The following is a 19,599-nucleotide window of genomic DNA, read 5'->3' on the forward strand; positions in this document are numbered from 1 at the left end:
TATACTACTGTACTAGAAGACTCACAATAGGGCTCTATACTACTGTACTAGAAGACTCACAATAGGGCTCTATACTACTGTACTAGAAGACTCACAATAGGGCTCTATACTACTGTACTAGAAGACTCACAATAGGGCACTATACTACTGTACTAGAAGACTCACAATAGGGCTCTATACTACTGTACTAGAAGTTGCTAGTTATTTCATGCATTCAAACAGGATAGTGCATGTTTTTTAATCTTAAAGATAGAATCCTTAGTTTCTACATATGTTTTAGGATGTATAAAGTAATGCTATTCTAAATACCCAGTGATTGTTGAAGAATTTAACTATAATCTAATGCCTCATGAGCTCAGTTCAACTGTCGTACCCCATCAGAACCCAAAGTAAGCCTGTTATCTCTGTTTTTCAACAACATAAATGTAAACAAACGGCTTCAACACATGGTTAAAACTATAATTGTTATGTGATGAACTCTCAGTCCCCTGCATCCATAGCTCTGTCTATAAATTTGAGAGTGGTTACATTTCTCCAGCCCCATCCCTTATCTTTTTAGCGAAACAGGGCCGGGGAATACGCTTTGTTATTGTTTCAGATGAAGATTCTAGCTTTAAACACAAACACAGAACAATTCAGTGTCTAACAAGGATTACGGAATTTATTAAGGGAAATGTTCCATGACAGTATATGACCTTAACAGAGATGACCATTTAAATGGAATCATTGGCTTGGCATTTCAAATGAGGTGTTGAGCTTTGTTTTGCGTGAGATGGATATGATTGGAGTGTCCAAATGACTCTACTTCATAAATGACATACAGACACACTCTCTTACCTTTTTCTCCAACCTTCCTTCAGGGATGTCTTCCAGGGTTAAGATGCTTCCGGCTTCACTCATCCTTCTAAACAAACGAATACAAATATCAGGCTAATTTCATCTGTCACTCAAATAGTGTTTCTCTGTCTCGTTCTGTCACTCTCACTCACATTCGTTTGTTCACTCTATGTCTTTCTGTCTCATCTGTCACTCTCTCTGTCACTCTCTCGTTCTTCTGTCCACTCCGTCTATATCGCTCCCTGTACATCTGCCACTGTTGATCATCTGTGGAGCATCTCTCCCATCTCTGTCACCTGTCCCTCACTCCTTTCTCTCTCTCTCTCTCTCTCTCTCTCTCTCTCGCTCTCTTTGTCTCTCTCTCTTTGTATCTCTCACTTTCTCTTTCTGTCTTTCTCTCTGTCTTTCTCTCGCTCTCGCTCTCTCTTTGTCGCTCTCTCTTTGTCACTCTCTTTCTCTCTCTCTCTCTCTCTCTTTGTCTCTCTTTGTCTCTCTCTCTGCCCCGCTCTCACCCTCTCGGTCTCTCTCTCACCACTCAGCTTAGCAGAATGTCATAGTTTATATCAACGAATGAACTAATCCCTTACCTCTGTCAATGTGTGTCTTTGTTCAAGTCCTCTTCATCTCTTCCTCCTCTTCACTTCCATCTCATCATGGTGTGTATCTGACTTCTGTCTCTGTTTATTTTTGAGTCACCCTACTATGTCTGGAAGTGTTAACTATAAAATAACTATAGTGACTCAGTGAGAACACTGTCTATTCTCTACGTGACTCCTGATGATATATGGGAAGTGTTATGTTGTCATGTAAATGTTGTAACATAATGATAATGGTGTTGTAGTCGGAGTCAAATGAGTCAGTAAGACATCTGTAGAAATGTTAGATTAAAAAAAGACTGTTCTCTCTCCCCTGTTCTCTCTCTCTCTCGCTCTCTCTTTTTCTCTCTCTCTCTCTCTCTCTCTCTCTCTCTCTCTCTCTCTCTCTCTCTCTCTCTCTCTCTCTCTCTCTCTCTCTCTCTCTCTCTCTCTCTCTCTCTCTCTCTGTGACATGTCACTATTAATCCCTTATTTTCTGTGTTGCAGTGGTGCTTTCTGTCGCTCTTCATTTGTCCCCAATCCTCTTACATTTCCATACTCCTGTGTATTGTTATTTTGCAGATTTTTTTTGTTTGTTTGTCAATCCACACAATGCTCGCACACACAGACAGTCACACACGTGCGTGCCAACACACACTCACACACATGCGCATGCGTATACTCTTGCGTATTTAACATTTGGAGCATGTAAACACTCAAATTGTTTTCCAACTGATGGAGTTAGAGATGGTTCAGGCCATTCCAAATCATGAATCAAACGTGTGTGTGTGTGTGTGTGTGTGTGTGTGTGTGTGTGTGTGTGTGTGTGTGTTTGTGTGTGTGTGTGTGTGTGTGTGTGTGTGTGTGTGTGTGTGTGTGTGTGTGTGTGTGTGTGTGTGTGTGTGTGTGTGTGATCTAAGCGGTATCTCTGACACGCGACTCGGCCTTAATACCACATGTGCATCTGTCTGTCTATAAGTAAGTGAACCCTCTGCATTAACCCCTATTTCTCTCTCTGTCTCCCTTTACTCTCTCTCTCCTCTCTGTCTCTGCCTTTCCCTCTATATCACTTTCCTTCCTCTCTTTTTCAGTCTCTCTCTCACTCCCTTTTGTCTCTCTCTCTCTCTCTCTCTCACTCCCTTTTTTCTATCTCTCTCTCTCACTTACTTTAGATATCTACAATATTCAAATAATAAGAATCAAAATTGTCAATGGGACAACAGTAGCAACAGTAACCAAGGGTCAAAATAACCCTACATTCAACAATAACAATAAGCACAGAGGACATGTGCAGGTTGGTTGGTCTGTCAGACACTGTCCCTCATCTTGAGGCAGTTAGCAATGTAGTGCGCTGCCAACCCACAGCTATCTGCTTCTCTCCAAATATTTTGCCACGGTGTACTGTTGATTTAGGGACAGATAGCACTGCATTTTGCTTTGTGCTTGTGCTTGTGTTTTCCAATAAGAAATGCAGTTTTGTTTTGACTGTCTTATAATTTGGTTTATCCTGATTGATTTGATGTTTTGGTCTTCAGGCTTCAGTGTGTTAGTAGAACTGGTTTGTGAACTCAGGACCAGCTGGATGAGGGGACTCTTTTCTTTGCTCAGGTCTTTGCATTGCAGGTTCTGGTAATGATATGAGAGGGGGTCACTGTATTTTAGACATTTTCAGAACGGAATTGCTCTTTTTGAGTTTTTATTATTAGTGGATATTGGCTTAATTCTGCCCTGCATGCATAGTTTGTAGTTTTCCTCTGGACATGTAGGAGAATCTTACAGAACTCTGCATGCAGGGTTTTAATGGGGTGTTTGTCCCATGTGGTGAAAATTTGTTTTGCAAGTGGACCCCACACCTCGCTGCCATAAAGTGCAATTGGTTCAATGACATATTCAATTCGTTTTAGCCAAATTTTAGGTATTTCAATTTGAATTGGCTTTTTAATGGCGTAGAATGCCGTGCATGCTTTCTCTCTCAGTTCATTCACTGCCTCATTAAGGTGTCCAGTTGAGCTTATTTTTAAACCTAAGTTATTGTAGTGTGTGCAGTACTCTATATATTTTGTTCCATTTGAGAACTTTGGTCTAATTCCCTGAGATCTAGATCTTCTCTGGAAAATCTTTATTTGAGTATTTTTGGGGTTTACTGCCAGGGCCCAGGTCTGGCAGTACTCCTCTAGCAGGTCCAGGTCTCTCTCTCACTCCATTTTTTCTCTCTCTGTCTCCCTTTACCTCTCTCTGTATATATATATTTCTCTCTATATATATATATCTGATTGCCCCCACTCCATTTCTTTCGTCATGCGGTTTTCTGTCTCAATCCACCTTAGCTCCACGTCAGTAACCACACACGTCAGTGACCACACCTAGCTGGTTAACAAATACAGTCAAGTCAATAATACAATGAAAGCAAACAAACTAAACACCAGGCCAGGAGTTTTTACATGTCACTTGATCTGGCTCCTAGTTGTAGCGTATGAATAACTACAGCTCATAACTAGTTAACTAACAAGAGCTCATAACTAGTTAACTAACAAGAGATCATAACGAGTTAACTAACAAGAGCTCATAACTAGTTAACTAACTAGAGCTAATAACTAGTTAACTAACAAGAGCACATAACTAGTTAACTAACTAGAATGCATAACTAGTTAACTAACAAGCGATCATAACTAGTAAACTAACAAGAGCTCATAGCTAGTTAACTAACAAGAGCTCATAACTAGTTAACTAACTAGAGATCATAACGAGTTAACTAACAAGAGCTCATAACTAGTTAACTAACTAGAGCTAATAACTAGTTAACTACCAAGAGCACATAACTAGTTAACTAACTAGAATGCATAACTAGTTAACTAACAAGCGATCATAACTAGTAAACTAACAAGAGCTCATAGCTAGTTAACTAACAAGAGCTCATAACCAGTTAACTAACTAGAGCTCATAACAAGTTAACTAACAAGAGCCCATAACTAGTTAACTGACTATAACTAATATCTAGTTAACTAACACTAACTCATAACTAGTTAACTAACTAGAACTCAAAACGAGTTAACTAATAAGAGCTCATAACTAGTTAACTAACACTAGCCCATAACTAGTTAACTAACAAGAGCTCATAACTAGTTAACTAACAAGAGCTCATAACTAGTTAACTAACAAGAGCTCATAACTAGTTAACTAACAAGAGCACATAACTAGTTAACTAACTAGAATGCATAACTAGTTAACTAACAAGAGCTCATAACTAGTTAACTAACTAGAGCTAATAACTAGTTAACTAACAAGAGCACATAACTAGTTAACTAACTAGAATGCATAACTAGTTAACTAACAAGAGATCATAACGAGTTAACTAACAAGAGCTCATAACTAGTTAACTAACAAGAGCTCATAACTAGTTAACTAACAAGAGCTCATAACTAGTTAACTAACAAGATATCATAGCTAGTTAACTAACAAGAGCTCATAACTAGTTAACTAACAAGAGCTCATAACTAGTTAACTAACAAGAGCTCACAACTAGTTACCTAACTAGAGCTCATAACTAGTTAACTAACAAGAGCTCATAACTAGTTAACTAACAAGAGCTCACAACTAGTTACCTAACTAGAGCTCATAACTAGTTAACTAACAAGAGCTCATAACTAGTTAACTAACTAGAACTCATAACGAGTTAACTAACAAGAGCTCATAACTAGTTAACTAACAATAGATCATAGCTAGTTAACTAACAAGAGCTCATAACTAGTTAATTAACAAGAGATCATAACTAGTTAAATAACTAGATCTCATAACTAGTTAACTAACAAGAGTTCATAACTACTTAAATAACTAGAGCTCATAACTAGTTAACTAACTAGAGCTCATAACTAGTTAACTAACAAGAGCCCATAGCTAGTTAACTAACTAGAGCTCATAAGTAGTTAACTAACAATAGCTCATAGCTAGTTAACTAACAGAACTTGTAGCTAGTTAACTAACTAGAACTCATAACTAGTTTACTAACAAGAGCTTATAGCTAGTTAAATATCTAGAGTTCATAGCTAGTTAACTAACTAGAACTCATAGCTAGTTAAATAACTAGCGCTCATAGCTAGTTAACTAACTAGAACTCATAGCTAGTTAACTAACTAGAACTCATAACTAGTTAACTAACTAGAACTCATAACTAGTTTACTAACAAGAGCTTATAGCTAGTTAAATATCTAGAGTTCATAGCTAGTTAACTAACTAGAACTCATAGCTAGTTAAATAACTAGCGCTCATAGCTAGTTAACTAACTAGAACTCATAGCTAGTTAACTAACTAGAACTCATAACTAGTTAACTAACTAGAGCTCATAACGAGTTAACTAACTAGAACTCATAACTAGTTAACTAACTAGAGCTCATAACTAGTTAACTTCTGTCATGTCTTTGGCATCATTAAACTGAAGACTTATTTGTAGTTTATCAAATCAATTCTCTGTAATTATTATTACGTGATTAACTAATCAGGTAGATGTAATTAACTAGGAAGTTGGGGCACCAAGGAAAATATTCAGATTACAAAGTTATAATCTTCCTAATATAACTTTCAGATATTTTAATATCTGATCAATTAGTCTTCTCATTAATGAATTATTCTTTACCTCACGTTAGTCTCATTCCAAACGTCGTAAATTGTTGGTTATCTGCACGAACCCAGTCTTCACTATGAGTCATCAATACCATTGTCTTAAATAATGTATTTACTAACTAAATAATCACAGGAATGCACAATCAAACAGTAGATATGGTTACAAGGAAATGATAGGGGAATGTGCCCTAGTGGGCTAAACCGGCATGGCGGCTTGTTAAACAAAAGGGAAGTGGAGGTCGACTGAGATGAGACACTACAAAGTTGATAATTATAACAATTTAAATGCTAATCCTTTGCACATGAACGCTCACTCATTCGGGAATAATTGCAATCAATATATATATTTACGCTCAGTTTTTCATCCTGATCTCTGTTGGAAAGTTAGTTTCTGTTGGAGAGTTTGTCCGCCCTCTCTCTGTCTCTGCCATGGTTAGAATGGATAGTTCAGAGTGACATTCAGCACTGTTGTAATAGAGTAGATGTTTCGGCGGATGTCGATGTAAAAAGGGCTAGGATACCTAGGGTCTCCCAGATTTAAATCTAATCCTAGACTAAAAAGCATGTTCAAAGCAGATTCTCCATTGAAAGTGTTTATTCTTTGTCCAATACTAAGATCTATACATAGTAAGGCTGGGTTCATCAGTCGGCTGGCTGAGTGGTTTCGTAACAGACCCTTGAGTAACCTCTTGCCCTCAACCTCACACCCCTAGGAACAGACAACCCCCAGGGTCTGGAAGAGTTTTACTGCCGTTGTTTTAATGATCTCTGCATGTTTCCCTCTGTCACGAGAGACTGGCTTCGTAACAACATACTCCTCTGTCATCACTAGCTCTTTCCTGGAACCCAGAAATATGATATCGACTAGAAATTACTTCTTTCCTTGAGTGATCATTGCGTGCATGTGGTGGATAATAGAGAGAAAGAAGGGGTGATGGGAGGGAGAGAAAGAAAGAGGGAGAGGGAGGGAGGAAAGGAAAGAGGGAGAGAGAGAGGGGGCATGTGAGAGAGAGAGAGAGAATTGAAATTGAATTGAATTGAGAGAGAGAGGATAATCTGTCCATGCTGGGTGAAAGCAGAGTTGAGTGAACATGGTTCTGTGTTGTGTTGACCTGGCTTGCCTCCACAGGGATTAGAGATTCCACTCTCTGTCTGCCTGTGTCCTAAATGGCCCTATTCCCTCAATGGTGCACTACTTGTAGAGAGAAAGAGAAAGGAAGAGAGCACGAGAGGGCGCAAGAGAGAGGCAGAGAGAGAGAGAGGCGGAGAGAGAGAGGCAGAGAGAGACAGAGAGGCGGAGAGAGAGAGGCAGAGAGAGACAGAAAGGCAGAGAGAGACAGAAAGGCAAAGAGAGAGAGGCGGAGAGAGAGAGGCAGAGAGAGAGGCGGGAGAGAGAGGCAGGGAGAGAGAGGCAGAGAGAAATAGAGGCAGAGAGAGAGAGGCGGAGAGAGAGAAGCAGAGAGAGACAGAGAAGCAGAGAGAGACAGAGAGAGAGAGGCGGAGAGAGAGAGGCAGAGAGAGACAGAGAGGCGGAGAGAGAGAGGCAGAGAGAGAGAGGCAAAGAGAGACAGAGAAGCAGAGAGAGACAGAGGCGGAGAGAAGAGAGGCAGAGAGAGACAGAGAGAGAGAGGCGGAGAGAGAGAGGCAGAGAGAGACAGAGAGGCAGAGAGAGACAGAGAGGCGGAGAGAGAGAGGCAAAGAGAGAGAGGCAATGAGAGACAGAGGCAATGAGAGACAGAGGCAATGAGAGACAGAGGCAATGAGAGACAGAGGCAAAGAGAGACAGAGGCAAAGAGAGACATAGAAGCAGAGAGAGACAGAGGCAAAGAGAGACATAGAAGCAGAGAGAGACAGAGAGGCGGAGAGAGAGAGGCAGAGAGAGACAGAAAGGCAGAGAGAGACAGAAAGGCAAAGAGAGAGAGGCGGAGAGAGAGAGGCAGAGAGAGAGGCGGGAGAGAGAGGCAGGGAGAGAGAGGCAGAGAGAAATAGAGGCAGAGAGAGAGAGGCGGAGAGAGAGAAGCAGAGAGAGACAGAGAAGCAGAGAGAGACAGAGAGAGAGAGGCGGAGAGAGAGAGGCAGAGAGAGACAGAGAGGCGGAGAGAGAGAGGCAGAGAGAGAGAGGCAAAGAGAGACAGAGAAGCAGAGAGAGACAGAGGCGGAGAGAAGAGAGGCAGAGAGAGACAGAGAGAGAGAGGCGGAGAGAGAGAGGCAGAGAGAGACAGAGAGGCAGAGAGAGACAGAGAGGCGGAGAGAGAGAGGCAAAGAGAGAGAGGCAATGAGAGACAGAGGCAATGAGAGACAGAGGCAATGAGAGACAGAGGCAATGAGAGACAGAGGCAAAGAGAGACATAGAAGCAGAGAGAGACAGAGGCAAAGAGAGACATAGAAGCAGAGAGAGACAGAGAGGCGGAGAGAGAGAGGCAAAGAGAGACAGAGGCAATGAGAGACAGAGGCAATGAGAGACATAGAAGCAGAGAGAGACAGAGGCAAAGAGAGACATAGAAGCAGAGAGAGACAGAGAGGCGGAGAGAGAGAGGCAAAGAGAGACAGAGGCAAAGAGAGACAGAGGCAAAGAGAGACAGAGGCAAAGAGAGACAGAGGCAAAGAGAGACAGAGAAGCAGAGAGAGACAGAGAGGCGGAGAGAGACAGAGAGAGAGAGGCGGAGAGAGAGAAGCAGAGAGAGACAGAGAGGCGGAGAGAGAGAAGCAGAGAGAGAGAGAGGCAAAGAGAGAGAGGCAGAGAGAGACAGAGAGACAGAGAGAAAGAGGCAGAGAGAGACAGAGAGAGAAGCGATAGGGTTGATGAAGAATCTATTGAACATAATGCAAAAATCCCCATCAAAATCTGTCAGTTTAAACTAGACATATCAGGGGTTTGGAATACGTCTCAATCCTGTACCGGCCTTCACATCTGAGGTGGAAAATAGCAGAGCTACAGCGCTGTTAATCAGACTAGAAGACATCCCCAGAACCAGACTCTTTGCCAAGTGTCTAAAGCTGTCATCAAGGCAAAGGGTGGCTACTTTGAAGAATCTCAAATATAAAATATATTTTGATTTGTTCAACACTTTTTTGGTTACGACATGATTCCATATGTGTTATTTCATAGTTTTGATGTCTTCACTATTATTCTACAATGTAGAAAATAGTAAAAAATAAAGAAAAACCCTGGAATGAGTAGGTGTGTCCAAACATTTGGCTGGTACTGTATTTCCTGAGCTTTCTTACATCTCCTAGATATAGGACAGACACATTAAAACCTAACGTTTTGACATGATGAATGGATTATTTAATGTGTGACTATAGGCTTTAGTAGTAAAGGCCAAATTCAATACCTTATCAAAACATGTTTTACATGATTTTACATTACCTAGAGGTGAAGCAGAAAGCAATTGCAGGATGAAACAGGTAGAAGCTAAAGAGGATCATATATTTAATTCATCCAAACCAACCGTGCTGAAATGTGATGAAAGGTTCAGCTGTTTAAACAGAGAGTGTTGTTAGCCTACAGGTCTGGGATGTGACAGGTCCTACTATTATGTATCTACTGCTCTCTGGGTGTGATACAATCACAATCACTTTATTTGCCAAGAACATTAACACAAACCCAGAATGTGACTTAGTGGCCAGGTGCTGCCAGCAACAGACAATGACCAGACAGAATACAGACACGCAGTCAACATGGTCAACAGCATCATACACAATATAAATACAGAAAACAGACCGCTCTGGAGAGTGAAACTGCTGATGTAAAAAGGGATTGATTATCACATTCTGATTGATTCCTTTATTGATAGACAACTGCTTTCAAGAACACACACACACACAGTATCCACCAAAATGATTTCAGAGAATGAACTCTTTGTGAAGTGCCAGATCATTTAGTTATCATATTAATATTCTATAAACGGTCACAAAAAAAAATCTAATTCAAGTTAAACAGAAACAACTTGTTAAACACTCACAGTTGTTGAGGACCAGTTAAACATTAGGACAGGATGTAGTAACATACAGCACAGGAAGGACTGGAACAGTTAAACATTAGGACAGGATGTAGTAACATACAGCACAGGAAGGACTGGAGCAGTTAAACATTAGGACAGGATGTAGTAACATACAGCACAGGAAGGACTGGAGCAGTTAAACATTAGGACAGGATGTAGTAACATACAGCACAGGAAGGACTCCTGGAGGCCAGCAGAACAACAGAGGTGATTCTTATTGTCTCAGTTGATGTCAACAACGTTGTCTCATTCAGAGTATATAGTCAGTTCAGAGTGTCCTCTCCTTGCTTCAGGTGTCCACAACTGGCTTTGGAGTTGTGGTTGATGGAGGCAGAGGAGGGCAGATGGTCTACCTGGAGACACGGAGAACCTGGCGTCCCCAGACAGCTTGGTGACGATGATGAGTTCCCCCCCAGGCTCCCCCTTCCCTTTCTCCACCCCTTCCTGATACTCAGCCCCCCTCCTCCTGCTCCACCCATCCCTCCTTCCTCCACCAGTCCTTCCATCAGCGCCCCCAGACTCTGTCTGATCCGGACGCAGAAGTTGGGACAGCTGAACGCGTACAGCACCGGGTTTAACACCGGGTTCAGGAAGGCAAAGGTCGTCGCCATTGGCAACCCTACCTCCACCAACACGACCTTGGTCGGCCAGTACTGGGCGGCAACCTCGAGGAGGCAGAACACGTGATAGGGCGCCCAGCAGAGGGCGAACGTCGCGATGACTGATGTCACCATTTTGGTGAAGCCACGGGATAGGCCGGGCTCGGAAGTGGCGGTAGGGGTGGAGCCTTTTGGGTTGGGGGTGGAGCGTTTGGTGTTTGTGTTTGTGTTGGGTTTTGACTCTCTGCGTTCCACATTGGTAACAATCAAAGCCCCGGTGAGTCTACTACTGCTGTACTTCCTCCTCCTCTTCCTCCTCTGGCTCAGACTGATGCCAAAGAGAGCGTAGCTCCCTGCAATCACCACTAGGGGGAGTAGGAACGCCAGGAACGTCTTGGACACGGCGGTTGCCGCCTGCCGTACCCTACAGTCCCTCTCTAGCGTCCCTGGTGACGAGTACAATCCAAAATGGTGGTAGCAGAGCTTCCTTCCGTCCGTCTTCTCCGTCACTGCCCGGAACAGGAAGTAAGGGAAGGTGTTGGCCGCCGCCCACAACCAGCCCAAAGCACACACCTTGGAAGAAGAGAAAGAAGATTAGAAGATGACTTTATTGTCCAGTGCATGGATGTCTAACAGAACGTCTTCTGCTTTATGCCCCTTAGACATAGTTATTATTAAAGTGTCCACAATATTACAACAACGGGCAACACCCTATTGATGATTAGACACAGAGACACTGGAAACGCTCACAGGTCATCATAATACATTATATAATTACATCATCAACGTACGAAAACAGAACTAATGACGTAACAAAACGAATGATGTAACAGAACTAATGACGTAACAGAGCTAATGATGTAACAAAACTAATGACGTAACAAAACTAATGACGTAACAGAACTAATGATGTAACAAATCTAATGACGTAACAAAACGAATGATGTAACAGAACTAATGACGTAACAGAACTAATGATGTAACAAAACTAATGACTTAACAAAACTAATGACGTAACAGAACTAATGACGTAACAGAACAAATGACGTAACAAAACTAATGACGTAACACAACTAATGACGTAACAGAACTTATGACGTAACAGAACTAATGACGTAACAGAACTAATGACGTAACAAAACTAATGACGTAACAGAACTAATGACGTAAAAAAACTAATGACGTAACAGAACTAATGACGTAACAGAACTAATGACATAACAGAACTAATGATGTAACAGAACTAATGACGGAACAGAACTAATGACATAACAGAACTAATGACGGAACAAAACTAACAACGTAACAGAACTAATAACGTAACAAAACTAATGTCGTAACAGAACTAATGACGTAACACAACTAATGACGTAACAGAACTAATGACGTAACAGAACTAATGACGTAACAGAACTAATGACGGAACAAAACTAATGACGTAACAGAACTAATGACGGAACAAAACTAATGACGTAACAGAACTAATGACGTAACAGAACTAATGACGTAAAAAAACTAATGACGTAACAGAACTAATGACGTAACAGAACTAATGACGTAACAGAACTAATGACGTAACAAAACAGAAAGTAAAACCTTCCAGGCGGCGCTAATGGAGCGGTGGTTCTGGCTCCAGACGGGCCGCGCCACCAGGAGACAGCGGTCCAGAGAAATGGCCGCCAGGAGGAAGGCTGACACAAACATGTTGAGGAAGAAGACTGAGGACTGGGCGGTGCACAGCGGACCTAGAGGATAGGATCAACTTTATTGTTCCTGAAGGGAAAACAGTACTGCTATACTGCTGTATAGTAAACAACAATGGCGTATCTCATGTGGGGCCGAGTGGCGAAGCGGTCTAAGGCACTGCATCGCAGTGCTAGAGGCGTCACTACAGACCCGGGTTCGATCACGGGATGTTTCACAACCGGCCGTGATCAGGAGTCCCATCGGGCGCCGCACAATTGGTCCTGCGTCGTCCGGGTTAGGGGAGGGTTTGGTCGGTGTAGGCCGTCATTGTAAATAAGAATTTGTTCTTAACTGACTTGCCTAGTTAAATACAGGTTAAATAAAAAATGTGACACATACACTATTATTTAGCATGTCTATCTATACACTACATGACCAAAAGTATGTGGACACCTGCTCATCAAGCATCTCATTCCAAAATCACGGGCATCGATATGGAGTTGGTTCCCTATTTGCTGCTATAACATCCTCCACTCGCACGGGGGCATTGTCATGCTGATACAGCAAAGGGCCTTCCCCAAACTTTTGCCACAAAGTCGGAAGCACAGAATTGTCGAGAATGTCATTTTACGCTGTAGCGTTAAGATTTCCCTTCACTGGAACTAAGGGGCCTAGGCCGAACCATGAAAAACAGCCCCAGACCATTATTCCTCCTCCACCAAACTGTACAGTTTGCACAATGCATTGGGGCAGGTAGTGTCCTCCTTGCATCTGCCAAACACAGGTTCGTCCATCAGACTGCCAGATGTTGAATCGTGATGCATAAGGCCAGAGAAAGCGTTTCCACTGCTTCAGAGTCCAATGGCAGCGAGCATTACACCACTCCAACCGATGCTTGGCATTGCGCATGGTGATCTTAGGCTTGTGTACGGCTGCTTTGCCATGGAAACGAATTTCATGAAGCTCCCGACTAACTGTTCTTGTGCTGAAGTGGCTTCCAGAGGCAATTTTTATGCGCTTCGCGCCTCAGCAGTCCCGTTATGTGAGTTTGTGTGGCCTACCACTTTGTGACTGAGCCGTTGTTGCTCCTAGACGTTTCCACTTCACAATAACTGCACTTAGAGTGGATCGGGGCAGCTCTAGCAGGGCAGAAATGTGACACTGACTTGTTGGAAAGGTGGCATCCTATGACGTTGCCACGTTGAGCTCTTCAGTAAGGCCGTTCTAATGCAAATGTCTATGGAGATTGCATGGCTGTGTTCTTGATTTTATAAACCTGTGTGGCTGAAATAGCCAAATCCACTAATTTGAAAGGGTGTCCACATACTTTTGTGTATGTAGTGTCCCATTACCAATACCCATGCCATACATATCTTGTACATACAGTATACATATATATTTAATGCACACTGTCAGTGGCTGACTAGTTTAGCTCCTACGTATTGCTGTTAATGTATTTCAATGTAGGCGTACCTATAGACACAACAATGGAGAGGCTGATGTCATAAAGCCCCATGTCATCAGAATGGCAGAATTTGTCCGCCATTTTATCTGGGACCCGCTATTATTAGGACGTCACATAGAAGTAGAATTCACATCTACCCAACGCAGCGGTTATAGAATAAAATGCCTGAGCAGAGTTCCCACCTCTGGATTTGAGCAGAAAAGGAAGCTAGGTTATATCCCTGAACTGTTATTTCCCAACTGGTTGTTGGCAGCTCCGCTAATGGTGACTGATATATGGGCCTACCTCCCAGCTCCCAGCTGTGAGAGGAGTGCAGGTAGTGTGTAAAGAGAGGGAGAGTCAGAGTAGCCAGGAAGTCTGACAGGGCCAGGTTGAGAACCCACACAGAGGCCACGGTCCTGTGAAGAGAAAATAAGGGGATTCACGTTATTGACAACATTATTCTGGTCCCTCCGGACGCCACACACACTGTCTAAGCAGAAAACACTACACTGAGACTACCTGTGAATCAGGGCAGAAAGCAGCAGACAATTCAGGAAGTCAACTAAAATTACAAATCAATAGTATAAAATAAGGACATTTATTTTCAGTAACTTCTCAATAAACTGAAAAGCAGAAGCTATTTCTTTCAAAAGGATTTACATTTCTGCATTGTTTATTCAAATCACTTCCTGAACTGACTGCCTTCCTTTAGAATTGAGCCAAACCCTGCTGTGAACACACATGCACACTGTCACACAGCAAGCCCCCCACACACACACAGCAAGCCCCCCACACACAAAGAAACCCCCCACCACACACACACAGCAAGCCCCCCACACACACAAAGAAACCCCCCGCCACACACACACAGCAACCACACACCACCAGCCAACCTACCGGCGGCGCAGGCGGAAGCCGACCACCCAGAGGACCAGAGCGTTCTCCAGGATACCCAGACAGGAGACCAGGCCGTGGACACACACCACCACCAGGTTGACCCCTGTGTTGTTGTTCAGAGAGTGGTTCAGCATGGTCTGGAGGAGAGGACAGACCGCAGAGGAGGAGGAGTTGAACATCCTGGAGGAGAGTGATGAGGAGGTGGAGGAGAGTTTGAAGTCTTGGCTCTGGAGGGAAAGATGAATGGGTGGTATATATGCTGTTGTAGAAAGGGCAGACCAGAGAGGAGGAGGAGCTAGACAGTAGGGCTCTGGAGAGAGAGAGAGAGAGAGAGAGAGAGAGAGAGAGAGAGAGAGAGAGAGAGAGAGAGAGAGAGAGAGAGAGAGAGAGAGAGAGAGAGAGAGAGAGAGAGAGAGAGAGAGAGAGAGAGAGAGAGAGAGAGAGAGAGAGAGAGAGAGAGAGAGAGAGAGAGAGAGAGAGAGGGGGGGGGGGGAGACAGAGAGACACAGATAAGGATAAAGGGTGACAGAAAGAGAGAAATAGTGAGAGAGAGAGAGTGACAGAAAGAGGTGGGAGGGAGAATTAGATGAGTGACATGTAATGTCATTGTGGCATCTGGTGACATTACCCATGACTCTTTTCCATGTACAGACAGACAGACAGACAGACAGACAGACAGACAGACAGACAGACAGACAGACAGACAGACAGACAGACAGACAGACAGACAGACAGGTACCATACAGGTACTCTAGTGGGCAGAAAGCCACTACTGGGCCTATATTTTTTTCAATTACATAAAATAATCCACTTGTAAATAGGGTACTCATGACTCACGACATTAACTGTGATAACATTCAACTACAGTATTAACAACTTTAAGATCCTCATCATTGATGTGGGGTGGACCAAGTCTTTTCCTGTTCATGTGTTTTGGAAACCTTGGAACCCTTATTCTCCTGCTTGCAAAACCTTACTGGGAAAAATACTGTACTCGTAAACAATGGCAAGTATTGTAGTCCTTCATGGGAATGACTGTGCCAACTGATTGCTCACACCTGTTACTGTTACTGCAAGTTTGGATGGCTGTTTCTTAAGCTTACCGTCTGCTTTACATTTGAAACAGTTTGGGCATGTATTATGATAACATTTTATGATGTTTTTGTTAGTTTTGGTCTTCCGCTGTTCGTGCACTTACATTTTTTTCGTTAGGATTAGGGTTAGGTAACCGAAGTCATTGGTGATTGGTCAGCACTACTACTCCTAGTAGAAGTTGGGGAACATGAAGTGTTACCTCGATGTAAAATTGCGCAACTAAGACCTTTAGACCTTTAGCGAAAACGTCAAAATTAATGACAGATTTCTTGTTTTAGCCTAGATTAATTTTGAGGAAGTGTTTCTGGCTTTGCTGTTTCTGGCTGTTTCTGTCTATGCTGTTGCTACGGTGGCTCAAGAGGAACAAACAACAGTAATATTGCTGCTTTTTTCAAATTTTACATGCGAAGGTCTTTAGGGAGCATGAGACAGTCACTTCGCTTCGCCAAGTTCTGTTAGGAGCAAACAGAACATGTGTATGTGGACGCATTTAGTCCTACTGGAATATATTTGGGGTTTCATCATGTGGATTATTTATTTTGGACAACTGTGTACTGACTGACCAGAACTGGTGACATCCATACTTTTACAAATTATTTGCTGTTGGAATCATTGGACTTTCTGTCTTGGTGGATTTTGAACAGAAATGAATGTAACATTTTAATTCATTGGAAGACAGACATTGTTGCATAATTGCACCAGTGAGTTGATTTAATTTAGTGAGTCAGTGAGACAGACACAGTCATGCACATCTGCACGTCCGCACGCTCAGAGACAGACCGATAGTCAGAGAAGAAGACAGAGTGAACAGAGACCTAACAGCTGGGGAGAGTTAACAGAGACCTAACAGCTGGGGAGAGTAAACAGAGACCTAACAGCTGGGGAGAGTTAACAGAGACCTAACAGCTGGGGAGAGTAAACAGAGACCTAACAGCTGGGGAGAGTTAACAGAGACCTAACAGCTGGGGAGAGTTAACAGAGACATAACAGCTAGGGAGAGTTAACAGAGACCTAACAGCTGGGGAGAGTAAACAGAGACCTAACAGCTAGGGAGAGTTAACAGAGACCTAACAGCTGGGGAGAGTTAACAGAGACCTAACAGCTGGGGAGAGTTAACAGAGACCTAACAGCTGGGGAGAGTTAACAGAGACATAACAGCTAGGGAGAGTTAACAGAGACCTAACAGCTGGGGAGAGTTAACAGAGACCTAACAGCTGGGGAGAGTTAACAGAGACCTAACAGCTGGGGAGAGTTAACAGAGACCTAACAGCTGGGGAGAGTTAACAGAGACCTAACAGCTGGGGAGAGTTAACAGAGACCTAACAGCTGGGGAGAGTTAACAGAGACCTAACAGCTGGGGAGAGTTAACAGAGACCTAACAGCTGGGGAGAGTTAACAGAGACCTAACAGCTGGGGAGAGTTAACAGAGACCTAACAGCTGGGGAGAGTTAACAGAGACCTAACAGCTGGGGAGAGTTAACAGAGACCTAACAGCTGGGGAGAGTTAACAGAGACCTAACAGCTGGGGAGAGTTAACAGAGACCTAACAGCTGGGGAGAGTTAACAGAGACCTAACAGCTGGGGAGAGTTAACAGAGACCTAACAGCTGGGGAGAGTTAACAGAGACCTAACAGCTGGGGAGAGTTAACAGAGACCTAACAGCTGGGGAGAGTTAACAGAGACCTAACAGCTGGGGAGGGTTAACAGAGACCTAACAGCTGGGGAGAGTTAACAACACATGTTTAATTTGCTGTGGGCATTACTGTAGGTCCTCAAGATGAAATGACTACTGTTTGAGAATGGTTGAAATGTTCATCATGTTTTCTCATCAAAGTAAAAACAAACCCCCAGTCAGTGGATAATCTGATCTCTGTCAAAACCTTTGTTTTTTTCTGTCTTTGAAAACATTTGATTTTGTCTCATAAACTTTGAGACGAATTGATTATATTTACACATCTCACACTCTCTATTCTACTAATCCTAAAGCCTTTCATTGAGGTTGGGTGTGTTGTGGGACGGAGGCAGAAGTGCGCGCACCCCTTTTGGTCCCCGGGACCAGGATTGAGAAACACTGCCTTTGTACAATGTAAAAATGTCCCATGACCTTGAGTGTCCATGACCCATCTAACTGTCTGCAACTGTACCAAGTAACCTGAATATGTAAATCATGACCCATCTAACTGTCTGCAACTGTACCAAGTAACCTGAATATGTAAATCATGACCCATCTAACTGTCTGCAACTGTACCAAGTAACCTGAATATGTAAATCATATAATAATCTGAAACATGAAATATGCAAACTGCAAAAATATCTACTCAGACAAAGAAATTAACATCCGTTTGACAGTAAAAGGTGATTCAAGTATTTGTATTACTCTGTATCTCTCTCTATGTCGTGACGTCTTACTGTTGGGTACCGAGGAAGCAGGGAAGGAGTGTGTTACATGTTTTGACATGTTGTCACAGTGGGGAAAACCAAATCTTTTCAAATCTTTTTTGTTTTGACAGAGATCAGATCATCCTGACTGTGGGTGTTTTTATCTACTTTGATGAGAGAACGTGATGAAAATGTCAAACATTCTCAAACAGTAGGGTCATTTCATCTTTGAGGACTGGTAGTAATGCCCACTGCAAATGAAACATGTGCTGTTAACTCTCCCCAGCTGTTAGGTCTCTGTTAACTCTGATGATGTAGAAGTAGAGAAAACATGAGGAGTGTGTGAATATGAATCCCACCCCTCTACTATATATAGCCTCTTACTACTGTTGAAGCACCACTTCCTGTCTCTATATCCTCCTCATGTTTTCTCTAGCGCTTCATGAGGAGTAGAGTATCAGTGGATGATCTGATCTCTGTCAAAACATTTGGTTTTCCCTCCTGTGGCAACAACATGTCAGAACTTGTTGCTGTAGTATATCCCCTAGCTGCATACCAGACCAGGTCTTGGTATGACTGAGCACTTGTGCAATTCCGACAGACAGGGCCTGTTGAAAACACACAGGCATGCCAAAGCCAAAGTCAGGCGGGTGAAAGCCAGTGGTTTAAAGATACCATTTAATGATTTAATCAGACTATGATATCAACATAACAACAGTAGAACTGTGTCATGGCAAGTTCATTTGGGGTGAGGTGGGGATGGGATGGGGGGGTGCGCACGAGGTTAGAGGTTAGATGTCAGCCAATCAGCATTGAAGGCAGCGTATATATTAAAAAAATTCTCACTTAGATTACAACATATAAACATTCATTCTGTCACACAAGTCTTTCATCTCTCTCACACACCTCCCCCACAATCCTGTCAAATTGCAGAGTAAAGTACCCAGACTAAATACATGTTAGTATGCCATGCCTGTACATGAACAGCTAGACATCCTGGTTAGTTGACTTAAATAAATCCACCCACTCTGGAACAACATTACATCACCACTCTGGAACAACAACAACATGACATCACCACTCTGGAACAACATGACATCACCACTCTGGAACAACATGACATCCCCACTGTGGAACAACATCAACATGACATCACTGGAACAACATGACATCACCACTCTGCAGCAACATGACATCCCCACTGTGGAACAACATCAACATGACATCACTGGAACAACATGACATCACCACTCTGCAGCAACATGACATCACTGGAACAACGTGACATCACCACTCTGCAGCAACATGACATCACCACTCTGGAACAACAACAACATGACATCACTGGAACAACATGACATCACCACTCTGGAAGAAAATGACATTCCACTGTGGAACAACATCCCATCACCACTCTGGAACAACATGTCACTCTGGAACAACATGACATCACCACTGTGGAA

General features: G+C 42.8%; 1 protein-coding gene across 1 annotated transcript; it reads right to left on the reverse strand.

Annotated features, from left to right (window-relative positions):
• Nucleotides 1-9,801: 9,801 nt before the first annotated feature.
• On the reverse strand, nucleotides 9,802-14,970 carry LOC129841528 (prostaglandin D2 receptor 2-like; the record flags this gene model as incomplete). Its single annotated transcript, XM_055909833.1, is given in 4 exon segments — nucleotides 9,802-11,205; nucleotides 12,229-12,377; nucleotides 14,069-14,181; nucleotides 14,663-14,970. Coding segments are annotated over 4 exon segments (1,350 nt in total). The 3' UTR covers nucleotides 9,802-10,296.
• Nucleotides 14,971-19,599: the final 4,629 nt, after the last annotated feature.

This window comes from Salvelinus fontinalis, chromosome 42 (assembly GCF_029448725.1).
Source record: "Salvelinus fontinalis isolate EN_2023a chromosome 42, ASM2944872v1, whole genome shotgun sequence".
Classification (NCBI taxonomy): Eukaryota; Metazoa; Chordata; class Actinopteri; order Salmoniformes; family Salmonidae; genus Salvelinus; species Salvelinus fontinalis.